Genomic DNA, 20,064 nt, shown 5'->3' on the forward strand with positions numbered 1-20,064 from the left:
CTGCCTACCACATTCAGGCAAGGGGATGTGCCTGTTACCATATGTGACCGCTCCTGCCAGTGATAACTTCATGGTACGTTGCCAGCCCATTAACTTCATGTCGTCATCACCAGGCTGAGATGGTGATCTGAAGCTGAATAACTTTCTGTGCTCCAGAATTACCTTTTGTGAGCATAAATTGCTGGATTTATCTGTTAACTCACTGCTTTCCTCACAAGCATCTGTTCACTAGCATCTAGCAACTCCGCCTTAGTGAGGGTTGAGAAATCAGTGTGGTGGAGAATATTGCTTGTTCAGCATTTGCAGAACTGAAAGTATCCTATCCCTAATTAACTTTCTTAAGGGTCATCATCTGAGCAAACTAATTTTCCAGGTTCATTTATGAAAAGCTGTTAGTAAACTGAATTAACAGATGTACTGTCTCAGTGCTGTTGGTTGCCACTGGGATTCATTCTCGACTGCAGTATAATGGTTCTGTATTTTTGGTCTTCCCTGGATCTGTACCCTCTATAACAGGACTGTTATTTAATGCTTATACATTTCCTCCAGCTGGCAGGCAGCAGTTTCCCTTTTCCTTTTTCTTTTTTTTTTTTTTTGGCATAATTTCTTTCTTTCTTTTTTAATATATTTCCCATCCTAAGAAGGTTTGAGATTAAAAATACAAAAGTGATGGAAGAGAAGGATATGAGAAGGTCCCTATCTACAAAGATGAAGAAGTTCCATTCTAATTAGTAAAATTTGTCTTTTTCAAATTAATAATACAATTTCTGATAAAGGAAGAGAGATAATGATGTAATGTGCCTGTGAGAAAATATTTAGGTGTATGTATTTATAAATTAAAAATAGGGATCTGCAAATGGATTTTATGTTTGTCACATACAAATAGTGGTGTTGTAGGCCGAGTTGATCACCTCTGCTATGTTAATGCCAACAAAAGTATATATATGAATGAATAATTTATGCCTGTGCTAAGTGGAAACTATAGACGGTTAGCAGAAGATGCTGTTTTGTTAGCTGCTGCTTCACTTGCTAAGATGCCAGGAAGAAGAGCTGAATACATTGTTGGCAGAAAAACCAAGCAAATCAGCCCAGCCAAAAGAGTCTGTCAAAAAGAAAAATGTGGGAATTAAAGTTGGCAGGATATTTGCTTATGTGGTCTGGGGGAAAAAATGAAAAACATATCCTTTGCCAGAAAAAAGTGGAAAATCAATTCAAAGAAAACCCACAATTATCCCTTATAAAACAACCCCCTCCCCAGAATTCTATCCTGATGTAAAGACACCACAGTTGGAGTCTAAGCAAGCCATAGTCTACCATAGGGTAGTTTTAAAAAGTCAAGTTTCCTTGTTAGAGCAACATTAAAAGAGACTTAAGTGAACCAAGCTTCCAATCCTAACACTTCTCCAGATTTTCATAACAGACTTTTCTCTTGAATAGTTGTGCTTCTACAGTACAGGCTTTTTTAGTTGAAGAAAAATTATCTCCTACTATGAAACAAGCTGAAGTTTCATTAACTTGTAAGTATAAATGTCCTACCAATGCTGTTACTCACAAAAACTATCAGAAATATTGAGGAGTGGAACAAGAGATGCATATATTCCTTGTGATACTACCTGTACTGATATTTAGGGTTGACCTCGAGATCCTCTTCAACTGCCAACGTTCTTGTAAACTTTCTGTCCCCGTCCTCTCTCTCAAATGGAGCATTAATTATGTGTCCAAGCTACCCTGGACTGTGTGAAATAGAAATAACTAGTAATAAATCTGTAAACTGCACTTGCAGACATAGGTGAAAAAGGCTTAGCAGAAGCAATTGCCGCTGTTCAGTGGCACAGCATGGTGGCACGCTCTGTCTGCACCAAAGAAATGGGTCCCTAGGGGGTGACTCTACACCCAGGAGCTGAACCCCCCCCAGCCACGAAGGTGAGGTGTGAAACGCTGCTGGGGCCTGCAGCTATACAGCTGATACCCACGTGATGGAGATTAAAGCTATTTGAGCTTGTCTGAGCTGTAGTCACACCTCTAGGCATTCGAATTGGTCTGGATATTGTTTTGGATACAGAGGTAAATACATTTTGGGTCTAAACATGCTAGTGGGTGAAAACTCATTAAAAAACCTAGAGATGAAACTGAAGAAAATTACCCCCAGGCTTGCCAAGATTTTATCACAGAATCACAAATCCTTTTAAATTCTATTTTCTCGAGTCCAGTACAAGCATTTGCAACCAACTTCCTCCACCCTTTCTCAAGATGGCTGGTGGACTTCTCCCTCACTGCAACAAGTGAAAGCTTTCTCTCTTGTAGTCTCCGTACATCAAATCTCTGTGTTGGTACCATTCGCCTTTTTTTCCCCTCATTAAAATGTTTGCACTTTCTGAAAAGACCCAAGGAGAAGAAAAGGAAGAGCTTAGAAAAAGGAAAGGTGGAAGGCGAAATGATAAATTTGCATTTTTTTATGGGATGGGAATATAAATACACAGAATCACTATCATATTAAACTTCAGGGAGAGATTCTTGAATAGCTACTAAATAGTCCTCATTACAGCTGTCTACATCTTCACTAGGAAAGTTCTTACAGCACTGAAATCCCTTTTTAAAATGGAAGACCAAGTTGACCACACAATTGTCAGTGCAATGAGGATATAAAATGTGCATTTTTACCAAAGATCAAGTGGCATCTAATCCCTCATTTATTTCAAAGGCAAGTATAGCAATCCTACCCATGAAGAGAATATCATGCTAAGGAATGAACAAAAATTCTTCTTTTCTTTTAATTTTATTTAGACTAAGCATTGAAAAGTGAATTTTGGGGGAAGTTTTTAAAGTGTGTATTTCTTTAAAGAAAGATATTTCAAAACAGAGAGATTTATGTTCCCCTTTTCCCCCTTTTAATATTTTTTTTCTCACATACATGGTTGACTTGCTTCAATTCCCCATATTGGGTCATTGTATGAGTCGCTGGGCATATCAAATATGCGTCACTCAGAGAGGGCACAAAATATGTTTGGGGCCTCTTAGCTGGCAGTGGCTAACTAGTCTGAAAGGCCGATAAGGAAAAGAACTAACGTGTGAGCATTTGAGCGTTGTTTCTGTTTGTAGTTGTCTTGTTTCCCCAAAACAATTTTGTATGTCATAACTTCTCATAAGATTAGTTTCACAAATAAAGCTGTGAATACTTACAAAAGTGTAGCAGGGTCCATCCTCCAAGTCATTCTCATTGTCTCCCAGGGGCTTTGAGCAAGGCGCAGGGCTGGCCTTAGTAGTCCTTGACTGCTGACGTTAACGTTGTGGCACCATCTCTTGATGTCCGCAATTTCTGCTCTCCTGTGTGAAAACTGGTCACCCAGGCACTAGAATCGTGATGGTAAGTCTTAGATAAACAGCCCCACATGTCAAAGTGAATAGTTAACACATGATTTGCTGACAGAGACGTGGTTATAGAAGGCATTTGAAGAATTGGGAAAAAAGGGGGGAGGGGATCAATTTCCAGATAATAGGGAGTGACAATCATTGGGGGGAAAAAAGCATTCAGCAAACCATTTTTAAGAGCACATTACCTTGTTTTACAAGAAGACTTCTGTTTTTAAGTGATCTTTAAGTAAGGTGGCTGGAGGACAACCTTTTGCATCAAACAAACTGTCTCTATGGGGTGCTTTTGCTTTTCCTACACACTGCTGCTAAGAGTCCCTGAAACCTTTTAGAGGATACTCTTCTGATGTTTCTGGCTGTTACATTGTATCATTCACTATGAGTACACTGTGCATTACAGAGGTATTGCTGTTGAGAAGACTGATTTTTCAATTTTTCTCTTTTCTTCTCTTTATTCTCTGGTTGCTTTTGCTGCTACTTTTTATACAATGCATGATTTAGGTTAAGGTGGAGAACAGTTGGTAGAAGAAATGATAATGATGCTTTTCTGGGAATTTAAGAGATGAAAGATTTTTCAAAAAACGTTTCAACTACTGACAGATATGTGGAAGAAGGGAATTTGAATACCTACAAAAGTATGAAATATCTGTGAAGCCTTTTGAAAAGCTATACAAAAGCATTCCGAATTGTATCTCATAAAAAAAATAGACATACAAAGTGAGAAAGAGTTGAAAGGAATATTATCTGTGACTAAAAACTAGTTTTAAAATGGAAATCTTAACTCAACTTTAAATGCAGTGTTTGTCAAAGGTAGAGGTATCCATTTTGTCTTTGTGTGGATGGACTCCAGTCCTGACAGCAGGTGGGCATATGTGTGAGCTTCGGCATTGCCGCAGTGGGAGCATTTGGGCGCAGCAGGCGGTTACATCGCAGTGCTGGTGAGAAGAGGCTGCATGATCTGGTGACCAACTGCTTCCTCATCATTGCAATGATAGCACTAACAAAATACCTAAAAGAAATGAACCATGTGCCTGAAGTCACTTGGTATCACCTGCATCACTCCAGTGGGATGTATGCTACACAGTCATTAAATAGCAGTGTTATAGTGGGGATTATGGCATTTCTGTGAGATGGGCTGAGACAAGCCCATTTTGCTCACTGTCCTGGAAGAAGACCAGCCAAATATAGAGAAAAAGGTTTTCTATCGCTTTGCTGAGCTGGTGGAGCTTGCACAGGAGTCAAGGGGCTAGTGTGAAGGGGTGGTTGGGGACAGAAACCTACAGCTAGATCAGCTCTGCCATCTTGTGGAGCTCCACCCTGAAGTACCCACTTCTTGCTTGGGAGTCTGCCTTTGGTGTCAGAATAGATTTGGTCACCTTGCTGCAGTGTCCAGGGGACATTTAGATGTCTCAGAAAACTCCACACAGTTTGGCACAACCCACTACAACTGGCAGTCCTTCTTGGAGGGGCTCAATACCAGAATAGCATGGGCGAGGAGCTGCTCAGCTTCAGCTGTATTGGCAGTTGGGAAGTGACACCCAGTGCCTGTGGACCTCAAGGTGATCTGCTGCCAATGCTGTTTGTCTAGGTTCACGAGCAAGTACCAGATGCCTCCAGAATTTGAAACAAACAGGTCTTCATGATACTGTGCAGCTGTAATTATCCAAATATTTGATTGAGACGAATAGGAACATAAAATATCACCTGAGTGAAAACTTCTTTACTTAGGGTTAAAATTATGTATTGCATTGTAATTTATTTTCCACAGAAATATGTAAATGACTTGTGTTGCTAAATAACAAACAAGAAGTCATATTACAATTGTGTTTAAAAACTGTAATTCCGACTATACCTTGACTTTACAGTGTCTTTGGAGCAAGGTATGTATTTCTGCAGCCTTACAAAGTAGGAAATCATGCCTTTCCTTCTTTCAATTCTTATTTACATTTGCAAGCTGTTTTCTGAGCCATCTTGTTTCCATTTTCTTTCTCATTGCTCTGTGGCTACTCAGAACTCCCTAGCCAGGGGTCAGAGTAGTCAGTATTTCAGTGTAGTTGTATTTAGTTCATATGATGCAACGCTGCCGTAAGGATGTAATGGTCAGCTTGACCTCTTTACAAATACCGAACAAGTATGTGAGAAAACATTTAAAAAATTAAAAAGCAGTTAGAGGATTCTGAGGGCTCTCAGTAGAGTGCAAAAATTTTCCTTGGCTGCCCATGGTGAGGACTAGACTGTGCTTTTGACTGTAGCAGTGTATTAAGAACAGCCTTTTAAGCAAGAGAGGTCACCGTAGACTGGGCTCACTCATGGGTTTTCCACATAATTTTATTTCATTTCCTTTTATGGTTCTGTTGCTACTTGAAAAGTATTTATTTAGTTCACTGCTTCCTCTGTAGCCTTATGACACACCTTAACTTCACATCTGTTACCTTCAGGCTTAAATAAGGAACATAACGCTGTGACTGGATTGTGAGTAGAGTCTCTTCTGATTGCATCATAGAAGTTGCAGTATCCCAGTTGGGCAGGGCATGGAAAGACTCATATTTTTCATTTTGATTGTGAGAGAAGGAAAGGCTGTTTATATGACTCCCCATAGATTAATGGAAAAGTATTTGCAAGACATGTATGTATTTGAGTTATGATTCCTCATTTTATATTGTTAGTGATATTAAGAAGAATTGCCATACATCAATGGCAGAAGCTGGCATTCCTGTAATTTTTGGTTGAGACAGTGAGAATCAACAAATAGGGAATGTTTTTAAGCCCAAGAATTTTTTTTTTTTTTAACTTACCTGTTCCTTCTACTGAGGAAAAATGTATTTCTATTAGTATTGTTGGAATTTTATATTAGAAAAAAACACCAAACTTTCAAATCTAAGATCAAACCTTTTTTCGTCTGGTACAGTATTTGCAAAGGAGTATTTGCAAGCAAAATTTTACATGCTAGATGAGCAGACAGGGAGGTGGATTAAAAACTGGCTGAATGGCACGGCTCAGAGGGTTGTCATCAGTGGCCCAAAGTCTAGTTGGAGACCTGTAGCTAGCGGTGCACCCCAGGGGTCAATGCTGGATCCGATCCTGTTCAACTTACTCATCAATGACCTGGATGAAGGSACAGAGTGCACCCTCAGCAAGTTTGCTGATAATGCAAAACTGGGAGGAGTGGCTGATACACCAGAGGGCTGTGCTGCCATTCAGAGAGACCTGGACAGGCTGGAGAGGTGGGCGGAGAGGAACCTCATGAAGTTCAGCAAAGGGAAGTGCAGAGTCCTGCACCTGGGGAGGAATAACCCCCTGCACCAGTACAGGTTGGGGGTTGACCTGCTGGAAAGCAGCTCTGCTGAGAAGGACCTGGGAGTGCTGGTGGACACCAAGTTAAGCATGAGGCAGCAATGTGCCCTTGTGGCCAAGAAGGCCAATGGGATCCTGGGGTGCATCAGGAAGAGTGTTGCCAGCAGGTCAAGGGAGGTGATTCTCCCCCTCTACTCAGCCCTGGTGAGGCCACATCTGGAGTGCTGGGTTCAGTGCTGGGCTCCCCAGTACAAGAGAGACGTGGATCTACTGGGGCGAGTCCAGCGGAGGGCTCCTAAGGTGATGAAGGGCCTGGAGCATCTCTCCTGAGGAAAGGCTGTGAGAGCTGGGACTTCTCAGGCTCGAGAAGGGAAGACTGAGGAGGGATCTTATCAATGTGTATAAGTATCTGAAGGGATGGTGTAAAGAGGACGGGGCCAGACTCTTTTCAGTGGTGCCCACTGACAGGACAAGCAGCAGCAGGCACAAACTGAAGTGCAAGCAATTATGTCTGAATCTGAGGAAAAACTTCTTTTCTGAGAGGGTGACTGAGCACTGGAACAAATTGCCCAGAGAGGTTGTGGAGTCTCCATCCTTGGAGATACTCAAAAGCCATCTGGACACAATCCTGTGCAACATGCTCTAGGTGACCCTGCTTGTGCAGGGGGGTTGAATTAGATGATCTCTAAAGGCCTCTTCCAATTTCAACCATTCTGTGATTCTGTGAAAATTAAAGACTTATTGTTTTACAGTAAGTGCTTTGAAGTTTACAGTTTTATGATAGTATTCACATTCCAGAAGAAATTTCTCATCCAAGAAAACTTTTTAATCCTGTGCAGACTTTCTCTTATTGCATATATGAACTTGCTATGGCCAATAAAATGGTTGGTTTCTTATTAACTTAAAAAATAAACAAAAATATTATTAACTTATCTTTTATACATTTCTGATAGATCAGTAGTTGGCTGGTTCACAGAGTGATAGATTAGAGCAGGTCTTGATTTTCATATGAGAAACAGTCTTAGGGAAGAAGGAAGTAGACATTACTGGTGCTATTTAAGTTAAATTGTAATAGTAATGGAAAGATAAAGCATTATGAAAAAAATTTTGTTTCTGTTGTTACTTGCAGCAAGAAGCACGTAGGGCCCAATAGACAGGGTGTGTAAGGGGCCCAGGGATGGTTCATGAGAGGCCCTATGTCCTTGTGGAGATGGAAACCCAGCTGAATGCAATCAATGTAGATTATAGCTGATAGCTGAGGAATAAAGAAGAATTCCTTTTTAGTGTAGAGGGTTGTAATCAAAGTTGCTTTCTTTCTGGATCTTTTTTGGCCATGTTTCAATTATTATTATTTTTTTTAATGCTCTTCAAGTGATTTAAATGAGAAAAGCTGTCGTCTGTCACCTTGGACTTTTTATCTCCGCAACAAAACTATCTGCCCTAAAAGATCTGTGACCTGCTAGGGAAACAAGCTGTTAATGGAAAATGTAGTGTTAACATTGCTTAGGATAACAGAATAACATTGCCTAGAATAATGTAATTTCACCTTGGTTTTTTGTGCTCAGAAAAAACAGAAATTCCTATAAATCACGTCAGCAGCAAAAGAAGAGCTTCATTTAGGTATGTTTAAGTTTTGTAATAATTAATACACTGATAAATGCTTCACACTGGAGTATACCTCAGGCCACCCTTTCTTTTGTCCCACCTCTTGATAAAAATTATGATTTCACGGATCATGAAGCTGCATAATTATCATCAAGTAAAATCTCCTCGGAGGGGATGGGTGGTTGCTGGTGATTTATTTCACAAATTATGAATACATTAAAATATGAAAGGGTAGCAGGTGCTGTAAATGTATTAGAGCCATCCAGCAGCTGTAATGCATATCATATGTCAGTAAGTAATGCTGCTTTTTAYAGCAGCAGTAGTAAACAGAGATTGAAAAGGGGCAGTCCTTTGACCACAGAGTAAACCTGGTGCTTCTGCTATCTGGAACATGAGTTTCCTGCACTGCCATGGGAATTTTCATTTCTCACTGACACTGGAATGCTCTGAATATCTCTCAGACTGGTGAGGAATTCTGGCTCTCAGATGACGTGTTACCTACTGAAATGTTCTCCATCATGTTTTATTTACTTGATGAAGTATGTATTTGATTAGTCATTGGTTTGTTATTAATGTGTGTGCAGCCCATTGCGTCATACAAGCAGGTGTGTTTAAACAGGAATGAAAAGAAAGATTACTTTGCAAAGATGAGATTCTTTCATCTTTGCTTATGTTGTATTATGCTTTTTTTCCTCCAAAAGTCTCTCTGGAATCGGTGGATCTACTTGGAGAATAAGGATACTTAGGATATTTAGGGATAATAGAATTCAACTCCATTGAAGGTGTCTTTATTATTGAGCTAAAATAAAACTAGAAATGGGGTGCAGTTCCTCAGCATTTAGTAGCATGCCAAGTCTTTGAAAAATGATAAGTAGTTCCTCCTTAGATTAATGATAAATCAGAAAAATGATAAAGAGTTTCTAATCAGCTCTTTTCTCAGTAAGGGTTTACACAAGAGGATCAATTCTGAACATCTGAGGAACATACTGAGTTGTAATCAAAGGTGATATATGCTTTTATATAAAGAGCAAGCTCTGTGAATTAGAGTTTACAGTTGTTCAGTGCAGTCATTGTATGAAGCAGGATAATAAAAAATTATTGTCTCAATTTGATTTATTCTGGCTACTTCAGGTTTTCCCCAGAGTATATTTAGAAAGAAAAAGAATTAGAAAATAATGTCCTGAATATTTTAAATATTTAAATTTAATCTGTAGGTCATCCATGTGTCCTGTTTTGAATCATGCATGAATCCCAGTATAAAAATTGTGTGATTTGCAGCAAGACATTATAGCACAAAATAACTTTTTTTTTTCCTCCTTTAGCTTTCTAATAAAATTCAAAAGTATTAAAATGACCAAGTTATTTTTAAGGTACTTGGTATGACCTCAGCACAATTCTTTCATTCTGAGATGACTGTATGAAATATGAGATAAAGAAAACAAGTGTTAATAGAGTAGGGAAAACACAGTCTTCAGCCTCATTTTCTTTTTTGTTCCCCACAGGACATCAATGTATGTATCCTTGAAAACTACCCTGAATGTTCCAATCCCAGGTTATTTTACATCATACCATATTTCTGTGGACAGCATCCAAGATGCAGGTAAATGTGTACAAGGTATTTGTTAAGTGATAGTGGTTGCCAACTTTTTGTCTAAAGCAGAGGCAACAGCTATTTGAAGTACAAGAGAAAAGTGTATGTATAATGTGACTGTATGGGGTAATTGCATGCATACATTTTGGAGTAAGAAGGGTGATGCAAATAGTAATGTCCGTTTTTGCTGATTTCACACTTGAATAATTAACCAAATCTAGATATATGTATTAGGTTTTTACCACTGCTCCATAATGGAATAATTATATGTATCTTCAAAAATTTCTTACAAAAGCCATGCTTTTTTGTAGCAGTGCTAACAAGTGAAAATGTGTTCATTCCCACATCTTATTTTCAAAGTGTCTTTGCTGTAAAATCCTCCAAAAATGTATTTTGGCATAAATGAGGGTCTAATTAAGAAACAAAACACATTCATGATTTTATTTTCATTACACACTTTTCTCTTAAAGTATTTTGCAAATGTTTATGGGTGCGTATTTAACTTGTGTAAATGAGTAGTCCCATTAACAACAGTGACTCGCGTAAATGCTTTCACAACAAGTCTCTAGGGAGTTCTGAACAGTATATTGAAATACTGTTTCATAGCATTTTATAGGTCCCTTTCCTGCTGTTGCCACAAATCTGAAAAGTAGCATGTCTTTAAAATTAAAATTTCAAGATCAACTTCAACATTACTGCCTCTTCAGCTGAATGTGAGGAGTCGGATGGTAAGATCTGCTTTTTCAAAGAAGTCATGGCCTCACTGGGAATACTGCATGTTCTGCCCACCAAAAGAGTAGGACATGATTTTAAGAGTATAATTTCAAAGGGAGATCCTAAATCCACATGGGAATTTGCTGAGAAAGACCACACAGCTTCCATAGTGTTACCAGATGTCCATTGCTCAACTGAAATACTTGATGGTTGTCTGTTCAGGCCCAGGGCAAGAGATGAATACATACTGGTTTTGGCCATGTGGTGGGTACACATCCAGTCACATTTAACAGCACGTATGCACATTTCCTGTTGCAAGATCAGATATGTGCTTGTCATATTACATAGCCTGTCTATATCTTGGGCAGGCAATGGATATGTATACGCAGTCATGACTTGAGGAGACCATACCTACCACGTCCTCAGGAAATGCAGTATCAGGGAATAGCTTCCAACACAATTCATCTGGCCTGCAGCTGGCTTCTCGCCTGCCAGACCCCAAGGAAAATGTTCACTAAAGAGAAGACCACAGACAGGGTGAGCAGTTTGGGCATGTTGGATCCAGCCCTCATCCCTGCTATGCTGGATGCAGAGACTATCACATTGTACATCCACTTCTGTGAGCTGATTTCCCATTGGGATCTAACTCAGCTGTCAGGCAAACTGCTCTGGGAGCATGGTTATCCGACAAAATCTGTTTAGGATTGAAAATAGCAGCCTTGCTACATTGCGTTCTGTGACTTTGAACGTATGAATGAACTGCATTGTAGCAGAGAGGAGATCAGGAAACCACCTCCCCATGCTTCCCCCATGGGGTCAGGAGCATGTCTCATATGATCAATTGCAGCACAAGCCCTTGTCTTCTCCTTTCTCACACCTGCCCAGCATCCCAGCACTGCCTTAAACTACTTCCTAATCTCACAAGGAGCTCGAAGAAGGACGATCATAGTCTATTTGTTAGGACATTGTGTTCTTCCAGAAAATGGGCCCATGCAAAGAATGGAATGATAAACTGTTCTAAATGGACTGTTTTGAAAAAGTACAGGTTTAATTAAACAAATTCAAAAGGAAGGCATGGGTAAGGTCTCTGGAAAAAATAGTGAAATGAAGTAAACCAAGCCGGAGTGTAAAGTAATAAGCTTTTCCACATGTTATCCAAAGAGCTTTTGACAACTGTAAACTCACTGGGACATAGCATTTGCAATAGCCTAATGGGAGTCAGGGAAGAGGTGCCATCTCTGGCCACTCTCAGGTAGCATATATGACTCAAATACTCGTCATCCCAGCTGTAACCTGTGAAGCTTTAGTTTGGGGCACTGAGCATGTCCCTTATCAATAGGAATGCTGACTGCTGCTCCCAGAGACATAAATTAATATGACTTAATCTAAGTGATTTAGGATTCATGTCCTTGTTTAACTTAATGGTGCTTCCATGAAACTATGAGAGAAGCATAAAAATTTACTGGTCTCCTACTAGTTTCTCTCAATGGGGGAAACACAGAATAACCTTAAATTGATCTTCAAAACAGGTATCAGTCAGAGCAAACAAATGCACATCTGGTAGCAGAGCACAGGGCAGTCATGGGGTAATGAAAGAGAAAGGGAAGGTCCTGGAGACTTTGGCAGAAGCTTAAATTAATGACAAGGCAGGAAAGAGGCTGGTAGATTCCTATGTGCATTTTACTGAGTAAGAAAAGACAGTGATTGCTTGCAGCAGCTCCTCTTGTGTTTTTCAGGGGACCCTGCCATTTCCCCAGAGCTGTTCACCACCTAGGGAAGCCATTCCTCCAGTGAGATGGACAGGGTCATGCTTCTGAGTAGAAATACATGATTTCACAAGTATGAGGTTTTAAATATCTCAGTAGAAGATGTCTAGAAAACTGAGTACTCCTGTACATTGTTTAACCTCATTTTAAAGTGATCGTGTTTTCACATGCCAAAACAAGTCTAAATGTTTTGTGGAAATGCTCTGTAAGCCACATAGATGCCTTTTTATTTTCTATTGGAAGTACAGCACCAAACACTGAACAGCTTTTCCTGCATTTGTGTTTTTAGTTTGAATTTCCAAGGCAAATGCACATTTAAAGACCCATTCTCTTTTTTTCTCCTCCCTTCCTCTCCCTCTTTTAATTTCATATAGGGAGCCTGGTGAGTGGGCCCTTGAAAGAGCAAAGCTGAACGTTAATGAAAATTTTCTGCTTGTGGGGATTCTGGAAGAGCTGGAGGATGTGCTGCTTTTATTAGAAAGATTCTTACCTCATTATTTCAAGGATGTGCTTAGCATCTACAAAAACCCAGGTAACTTTTTCCATTGAAAATCTATTCTTACAGAAACTTTGGCAAAATCTGCATCAAGGCTGACTGCTCAAAGGTAAGTCTATGTCTTATTCAGTCCATAAAGAGATTTATCTCCCTTTCAGGGAATGGATTTGATTGATGGGGAAAGGGGACATGTTCTGCTTTTATTCTTAATTTCAGTGTGTATTTTGCATTCCTGGGCAAGCACTCAGTGCTCCAATGATCTTGCCTCACACCGGAAAGTTTATCACACAAGTGGCTTTTCTTCTTTTAATTCTGTCATACCTGCTCTCAAAAAGGTGTCAGGGGATACGTACCTAAAGAAACTTTGAAGAAATGATGTGGGGAGCTGGACACTTTCGTACCAGAGTATTTATTTTCCCTCAACCTTGACTAACAAGTGCTGTGATATTAACCAGTTATCTTGAAATCACCCTTCACTTGAACTGAGTTTAGGTAAAGCACAAGTAAGAATGCTTATTTATAGCACGTTAAGTAGAAAGCATGGTCAGAAAAAAGATTCAAGTAGAGAAATGAAAGCAGAGAGCACTTAATCTACCCCTTAATTTGATTTGTACCCAAAGTCGAGTCTGAAAGGGTTTTCTCTTTTCTGTGTTCTCCCAATGCTTATTTATTGCTAGCTTGTTTAGAAGACAGCCTTGTGTCCTATGCCTAAACCAAGGAATACTGTACTGCTGTGGAACTGCACACGTCATTTTGACAGAACTGATTTCCTGCTTACATTTCACTGGGCCATCAAGCTCCTGTGAACCAAAGAGGGGTAAAACTTCCCTTCTTGCCTGGGGACTTGGTTGCATTCATGTCAGTGTCAAATGACTACAGCCACTGAAATGTATGTTTTATAGCAAGTAGTATATTAAAAACACATGAATCAAACACTGATTTTTGTTTGTAATGCATGCAGCTTAGAGCTGCTCTCAGTCAAGAGCCAGTGATAATAGTGATCAGTCACTCTGGAGAAATTAGGGGTTTCAGTGGGTGACTCTCCCCCAATCCCTGCAACCAGAACCCATCTTTGAAAACTTTGTATTTAGCAATGATACAGATACTGTAGGGGAAGGGTGATATTCCTGCACTAAACATGATTTCAGTGAGTCATTAAAACCATTTAAATTAGCTGCTTGCAATTAGGCAGAGAAGGCAGCTGTTTTAAAACTGTACTTATTACTTCGTTGCAATGCTACATCCAGTCATAGAGCTATTTTTACTCAATAGCAGACAGGAGGAGAGTGTGGTACGGAATTGACACAAGAGCAGTGCCCAGTTTTTGGGTCAGTTAATTCTCTTTGCTTTGTAATTTAGAGCATAAAAAGGCCCGTTTTTGTAGAATGTGGAAGTCTTCCTAAAGGTTTGATTCAGTCTCAGTTTTTTCCGTATGGATATCATCCCAGAAGGAGGCAGGGAATCAATAGAAGGAGGCTCTCTTTGCAATCAGCAGATTTCTCAGTGGGAAACCATAAGATTTTTTCTGTTGTTCTCTACATCATAGATTTTCACTTCTCTCACAACGTGGGGAGCTAGCAAATAGCACAATAGGGTCTCGATTTTCATCAAGGTGACCTTGAAATTGTCAGATGTGAAATAAGTAATGTCCCAGGATCCTTAAGTGCTGGATAATCTTTCTCTTCTCTGTATATTCTAATACCTGTGGGAGGTTTGATCCCATATTTGTGATCCCACAGTGATTTCTTCTGCTCTGGGATTTCTTGTGTAAGGCCTGTCTTATCTAAAGATTCATTTATTTTCTTCAGTATTCCCCATGTGGATTAAGCTTTATTTTTTCCAGTCACTTATTGTCAAGGAAGAATAGAAACAGTTTCCTTGTGTTTACTCTCTCCTCTCTACTCTTTTGTTCAATTGCACATTTTTTCTTTTAGTCATATTTCTTTTGTGATTGTTTGTGATTGGTGCTAATGCTTATAAAAGACTAGCAAAATCAGCCAGAATGGAAAGGGGGGGGGGGGGGAAAAAAACCTTGAGTGCTGTGTAAGAGTTGCTACATGGTTCTCCTCAATGCACCTTAGACCTGATCTGCAACACCCTCTGCTGTTGCATCTTGAAGTGCTGGGAAGAAGAGACATTATTCTCTCTGTGTGGTGGCCCACAAAGCAGCAGATATTTAGGGCCAGATATGGTGCCATTCAAAAGATTGCTTCTATTGTGACTAATACTTACAAATTAAATCTGTACAATTTACAGTTTTGTAAGCTAACCTGCTGCTCCACCTGAGATTCAGAAGTTTATTATGGCAGTCTTTCCTCTCTTTGTATAAAGCAGATAAAGCTTTTTGAGAACTTATTTTTAAAAACTGAATATATTGAGATGAGAAAAATACAGTGAAGGTCCCTGTACAGAAAGGTAATATATTGCCAGGCTAGTGAATCCCTGCACCAGAATCCACTGCAATAAGTGATTCTGGATTAGACTCATTTCAAAAATTGGATTTATAGAGCTACTTTGAAGCAGAAGGTAGCTGAAGGAAGAAAGTTTCCATCCAGTATTTCTTTAGTGGTATACATAAACTGGAAAGTAAAGTAAGAAATAGGTGATTGTCATCCCACCGATGTCATGATCTAAACCAAACCAAATTAAAAGCAACTTACCTCCTATTGTAGGTAGTAAGCCACTGGATGTGGTCAAGCCCATAAAATGCCATGGGCTCCAGAGGGTGACGTTTGGACGTGCCTGCAGCTGCACTTTTTGCTGCGCTGTCCAGGCCTGAAGGCTGCTTGGAGATCCCTTGAAAAGTGTTTAAGATACATCTGTGGAGTTCTGGGCTAAGCTTCTTCTCCTTCCCAAAGCTGGGACCCTCCTGCCTTGTTCCTGATGCACTGAGTGACACCAGCTCACTACAGCTCTCATCCAAGTGAACTTCTTATTATCAGGAACCTTCAGTCTAGGTTGATGCTAATGGAAATCAAGAAAGCTGTAGACTTTGTTTTTCTCATCTTTGCTTTTCTTAACTATGCAAGCCATACTCAAACTTCTCTTTTGTTCCTTCTTTGTCTGTAGTAGAATTTATCATCTGAGACATCATTCAATAGCATTTATTAAGATAACTCTTGCTTGCTGTCATCCTCCTAGCAAGAAAACAAAGCCTAGAGACTTTTCATTTTTTTTTTACTTTTTTAATAGTGCTTTGGTACTATTGTTCTGAAACATAAGATCAGTAAAACTATGACAGTATTGATCAGATAGATAATGGAACATTTACATCACAGAACACAAATGTGAGTGTGGACATCTGTCTACATATAATGACAGAGATAATAGTTCAATTCAATATGATTTGAGTGCTTTTGTCAGTGATGCTAGTGATTTATTTCGTTTTGTTTTGTGTAAGCTGGTAAGAGGATAATATGAAGGAAGGGAATGTTTTAAAGAAAAGAATGAAATGTAATTGGCCTCTTAAGTCATTATCACTAACAATTGGTTATTGAGATTTTTAATACCGTTGCCTTGCCAGCTGCTGTGTATTTATTCTGTGCTGACTTTTCTTTTTGATTGTGTTAACCTCACTTACAGTTTGAAATATGCATAAATTTTTCTTGAATTTTGTGAGTTTAAAAAAGTTATCAAGTCTGCAAGATAGGAAATTTTTGTGACACAGAACACAAGGAGAGTATTTTTCTTCATTGCATTAATAAAAATGTTGCCTTCAGCTAATCCATATGCCAAGTATTTTATGACTTGCATATTTTTATAACAATGTGCAATGAAATATGAAAGCTCTGTTTGGTGGTAAAGTTTTCATTGGAACCAATCTCTCAATCTTGTAGAATACATTAAAGCTATGGGTTTCCTGTTTTCTTTTCCTTTTCCACTCTCTCTTTGAAATTAATTATTTGCTTAATGTTGATATCAAGTCAAATGTTGTGAAGGAACTCTTTTATTGTGCCTATCTCGTCCAAAATAACAAACACCTCCTGACTTGGCAGCCAGGACTGCCTTTGACAACAGATAGGGAGAAAAATCAAAAGCGTGTGTGGGATAGTGGAGAATAAGAAATGCTACTTTGTTTACTAGATTTCTTTGCTAACGCGGTAAAATTTGCTCACTATTTTGTCTTTCTTTTTCTCTGACCATCTGAGCAGATTGGTTCCGATTGCAGAGCTTTGGTTAGATATGCTTCAGAATTTGGAGAAAACTGACAACTGTATCCCAACCACAGAGAGGGAACTTCTGTATCTAATGGGTAAACCTAAGCCTGGCACTTAGGCCCTCCTTAATTCTGTGAAAGGCCTGAAATAGTTAGGGAGTAACTTCACATGCGAAATATCTCCTCACTCAGGAGCACAACTGAACGAAAAGTAGTGGTCAGTCCTGTTCATTTTTGCTGGGTATAGCTCACTTCTGTAGTCTGGCTAGTAGCCAGAAAGCAGAGAAAGCTTACACAGTTTCTTTTTAAATGGGCGTGTGTGGGTTTTGATATTCGGTGTTTTTTAAGGGGCACAAAATATGCACAACACAGAGCAAAGCATGGCATATTCTTCTGCCTTTTCAACTTTTCTGACATGGAGTAAAAGTTAATAGCATCTAATGTAAAAGAATAGGCAATAAAAAATGTTTTTATCACCTCAGAAATGGCCCTTTTTCTCTCATCTTTCTGTAAGAACTCATAAAATTTCTTTGGCACCAGAAGCCCTAAAAACATTTCTCCCCAATACCAGGAAAAAAAAATCTTTGGTTCTTGGAAGTTAACTTTTGCAATAGCGAATGTGTAGATCTTACTATAAAGCAAGAAAATTGATTAAGACTTTTCAAATGATCGATTTTTCTGAGTATAATGAAATTACTCTTGCTGTCAGCTGGAACAAAATTTACTGTTGGAATAAAATGTAGAATGATGTGCTTTTTAAAAAAACACAGTGTGAAGGTGACTGCACCTCTTTTAAAAATCACATTTACAGGGAATGTTTTTATTTATGGTGGTAATATTATCCCAAGTAATATAAACATACTGATCCTTTAAAATCTTTGTGTTCATCAGTGCCAGTGACACAAACTTGATGGTTTTATTTATGAGTTTCTCCTTTTCTTTAACCCCAGTAAGGAAGGAGATGCTGTCATTTGTCTTTACTGCAAGGCTGAGGACAAGTGAGGCAGATGCTGATGAAGCCTTCTTTGGTGAAGTTAGGAAAAGGGTCAGATGAACTACAGAAGCCTTTACACCATGCTGAAGATTGCAGTGCTTTGGGGGCAACATCTTTGGACAGTGATCACCTTATATTCTGCCTTTGCTCAGAATAAAATGAAAAGAAGTAAAAAATAAGACAAGTGATCTGCAGCTTCTAATATTCTACCCACTTCTCCTGGGCAGTACTTTCTGGAGAAGGCAGAGATTTGAGTGGATAGGTAGAAAGGGAATAGATAGGCACATCTCCTGTGCACACATACAAAATCTTTCTCTCTACAAGCATCTCCACCCTTGATGTGAGAAGAAAACAGTTTTGTTGAAATTAAGTTTAAATTCAGATTTTTTGCGTCTTTGTATCCRTTACTTTCTTAAAACATAGATTGGGAAAACTTTGAATATGTTCAAATGCTCAAAAAGTTAGAATTCTCCAAAAATACTTTCTTTTCTTTTGCCTCTCACTCCTGCCTTTTCTTTTGCTTTGCACAGCTTTCTTATTTCTCTCTGAGTAATCCTCTAAAGAGGAATCGCTGTATATGAAAGTCTTCTATAGAAAAGGAAAATTCCAAAATTTGTGGAGGTAGAATATGAAGCTGGACTTGAAGTAGCCAACTGCTTCCATGGCATGTTCCTGTCCATTATGTGAAGCAAATTGTATGTGTGACTTAATAGGATTTGTCCAGAAGGTGGTGTAATTTCCCTGCTTTTTTAGGACTTTCAGGGGACTTAAACATTGCGCTAGTGGTAATAACACATGTGAATATACATTCTGCCTGGGTGGCGTTTTCTTCTTTACCACCCAACATCCTGTTCTAAAAATAAAAATAGGAAATGTGACCGAACCATTCCTTCTTCTCCCTCTGAAGTCTGAACTTTCAAAATTACCTAGAAGAATGCTTTAAAACAATGTGTATGGTAAAACAAGCAGTTTTAGATCTAGGTAAAGTGTTTATTTTTTGGGGAGAAGGGGTTGTTTGGTTTTTGTTTTTGTTTTGTTTTGGGGTTTTTTTGTATTGTGAAACAATTTCCAGTTCTCTGTGTGCCAGAAAGACAGGGAAAGAGAAGGGGTCAGAGCACAGACCCTGAAGGAAGTTTGCTTCCCATCAGTCAATAGCATCTAAGACGGACATTCTAGTCCACGTACCACAGAGGCTCTGCTCCTGGGTTCACTTTGTAAAGATGCTGATCAAAAGCTGCTGATTTCACTCTTCAGCTGTGAAAATAAGGTTTAGAGAGCAGGAACAAAATCAGACTGCTTGATCTGGGATACCCTGAAGTTAGTGGATGCACCAATCAGTGATAAGCACAATCTGTGGAAATTTTTTTTTTTCAAATTCCATAAAAGGAAAATATGTGATTTTCTTTCAGAGGATTCAAATCCCATTGTGGATAAACTAAGCATTTTTTAAAATGTGAACTCTTGGAAGGATCTGAGCACTTTTGGGCTTTCTCGTGTCTCTGTATTTTTAAAAAGATCCTCCAGATTCATCTAAGAGGCTAACCCTCTCTATGGCAAGTTCTGCAGAAAACAGTGGCAGCTCATAACAGCTGCAGTTTTTCTTCTGCTGAGGAAGTTGAAGCCACCCCAGAGTATGTGTGTATTGCAGTGGGAGACATAACTGTGACACCAAAAGATATATCCATGATAGTTTGCGTCTCATTACTAAAATACCAGTGACACTAGAGGTGTGGCAAGAGTGTTTGGCAGGGCTTTGCAAGCCCACAGGGAGCTCGCATGCATTCAGGCTCAAGTCTGCTCTGCTTATGTTCCCTGCTAATGTGTGCTTGTTAGATTGAAGTTAGCTCATACGTGCATGTTTATGGAGCAGAGCATTTGTCTATAGATATACCTTCTGATCCAAAATGAATGATACATTTTGAGATGCAAACTGAGGTATCTGAAGGCCTGACATAACCATGGCTCTCACCTCGGGGAAATCTGCTCTCTGAGCTCAAGGTGCAGAGAGATGCAATTTATGGTCCCTCTGCCAAATGTATGAATATGGTTCTGCTTTCTCCTAAAGTCAGCAGGCATGTT

General features: G+C 39.2%; 1 protein-coding gene across 1 annotated transcript in view; it reads left to right on the forward strand.

The window, feature by feature from the left end:
• UST (uronyl 2-sulfotransferase) overlaps positions 1-20,064 on the forward strand; it is a 174,515-nt gene that overhangs the window by 125,624 nt on the left and 28,827 nt on the right. The window contains exons 6-7 of the mRNA XM_026083852.1: positions 9,771-9,868; positions 12,714-12,871. Coding sequence (XP_025939637.1) covers positions 9,771-9,868; positions 12,714-12,871 — 256 coding nt within the window. The remainder of the gene's footprint in view (positions 1-9,770; positions 9,869-12,713; positions 12,872-20,064) is intronic.

Source organism: Apteryx rowi, unplaced genomic scaffold (assembly GCF_003343035.1).
Source record: "Apteryx rowi isolate R43461 unplaced genomic scaffold, aptRow1 scaffold_118, whole genome shotgun sequence".
Classification (NCBI taxonomy): Eukaryota; Metazoa; Chordata; class Aves; order Apterygiformes; family Apterygidae; genus Apteryx; species Apteryx rowi.